This window comes from Orycteropus afer, unplaced genomic scaffold, assembly GCF_000298275.1.
Source record: "Orycteropus afer afer isolate SDZICR_OR568_19922 unplaced genomic scaffold, OryAfe1.0 scaffold00751, whole genome shotgun sequence".
NCBI classification, from domain to species: domain Eukaryota; kingdom Metazoa; phylum Chordata; class Mammalia; order Tubulidentata; family Orycteropodidae; genus Orycteropus; species Orycteropus afer.
Window position 1 is genome coordinate 444,159 of NW_006922338.1, and position 1,833 is coordinate 445,991.

The 1,833-nt window shown below is 62.0% G+C and overlaps 1 protein-coding gene across 1 annotated transcript in view; it reads left to right on the top strand.

Annotated features, from left to right (window-relative positions):
* Positions 1 to 144: 144 nt before the first annotated feature.
* Positions 145 to 1,833, top strand: part of RAB40C (RAB40C, member RAS oncogene family) — a 14,009-nt gene continuing 12,320 nt past the window's right edge. The window contains exon 1 of the mRNA XM_007957452.1: positions 145 to 286. Coding sequence (XP_007955643.1) covers positions 145 to 286 — 142 coding nt within the window. The remainder of the gene's footprint in view (positions 287 to 1,833) is intronic.

The window sequence follows — 1,833 nt, forward strand, 5'->3', positions numbered from 1 at the left end:
AGGGCGGGGCCGCCACAGCTCATCGGTGCCTCCCGCCGCCAGGTCGCAGCGGCTCCCGGGCAGGCCGGGCGCGGGCCCTCCTCGCTCCGTGCGCCGTCTGCCCGCAGAGCATGCGGGCCGGGCCCGCGCGCCGATGAGAGGAGGATGGGGACGCAGGGCAGCCCAGTGAAGAGCTACGATTACCTACTCAAGTTCTTGCTGGTGGGCGACAGCGACGTGGGCAAGGGCGAGATCCTGGAGAGCCTGCAGGACGGCGCCTCCGAGTCGCCCTACGCCTACAGCAACGGTAAGGCTCCGCGCCGGGCCCCTGGTGGCCCTGCGTTCATCCGGCGGCCAGATGGCTCCCTGGCTCTCCCGGTGGCGGCCCTCGCTCTGTCCTGTGTTCCCCCAGTGGCTGAGTTTGTCATGGAGGCGTCCAGGAAGCCCGGCTCTCAGGGACCTGAGTTGGCAGAGCCTTTGTCAGCATCTGTTCAACCCAGTCTCTTCCAGACAGGAGCCTGGAAGCCTCCTTCTCTAGGCCGGAGCAGGCCAGCTTGGAGCCAGCTGCCCAGGCTCTTCCTGCGAGCCTGGCCTTGAACTCCCCGCTGTCTGCCTGCAGGGTTGCGATGGGGCAGGAAGGGGTAGGGTTCACACCATCCATCACTGCTGGCTCAGACCCCAGCTGGAGGCCCAGAGGCGTCGCCTCGCCCGCAGCGAGTTGGCTTGTGTGCGGGTGCTCACACTGTCACCCCCCGCGGAGCCAGGATGTAGGAGAACGCTGACAGGCACCCATTTGCTGTAGCGCAGTGAAGCTACAATTAAGAGCCAAGTGTCATTGCCGCCTGCGTCTCTTCTTGCTCTGGTGACAGTAGTTAAAGCATAGTGCCACCTGGCAGGAGCAGGCCTGCGGTAATTCGCAATCTGTTTTCTTTCTCACCACTTCCCACTCAGAGGCCCCGGGGCTTGATGGAAGTGATGGATCCAGAGCAGACCATCAACTGGGCACTCCTAGTGTCAGCTGCAGGCCTCTTTAGAAGGCTAACTGCATAGGCTGGAGGCGCCCTCGTGGCGCAGTGGTTAAAGCACTCGTCCACGAACCAGAAGGTGCAGGGTTCAGACCCACCGGCCACTCCACAAGAGAGAGATGTGGCAGTCTGCTCCCGGAAGGATTGACAGCATTGGGAATCCTACAGGGCAGTTCTCTGAGTCAGGATTGACTCAGTGGCGCAGGACTACAGTGTGATTCCATGATCTGGCCTTGGGGACACCCAGGAGCAAGGCCCTGGAGGAACCCTGGGGGTGCAGCAGATAAACGTGAGGCTGCTGACCACGAGGTCAGCAGTTCAAACCCACCAGCTGTTCTGCAGGAGAAAGATGTGGCAGTGTGCTTTCATAAAGATGGAAAACCTCTGCGGCCTTTCACTCTGTGGTCCTGCAGGGGCTCCATGAGTCACAGTCGACTGGGTGCACACGCTGGAGGCTGAGGTTGCTGGGAGCCTTCTGAAAGGGAGGGGGCTTTCATTCTTGGGGCAGGTCTTCAGGGTGTAGGACTGACTGTCAAAAGGCTGACTCCCCTTCTTTCTAGAACAGGCTAGTGTCCGAGCAGCGTTGAGCTTGCTCTGGCCATGTCCTGAGCCCGGGATCACAGTTCAGCCTGGAGGAGAGGTGTCCCAGAGGGTGTGAGAGCAGAGCCCTCGGGCTGGTTCCAGGTGAAGGGGGAGGTGCAAGGCCAGCAGGGTCTCTGCGGGGCCTTCCTGCCGTCCTCGGCCCCTGCCCTTTCTGTGATGCTGGCAGCAGGCTCACCCTCTCTCCTGAGGTCCCAGCTTACCAGGCGGAGATGGTTTGTGTTTGGGG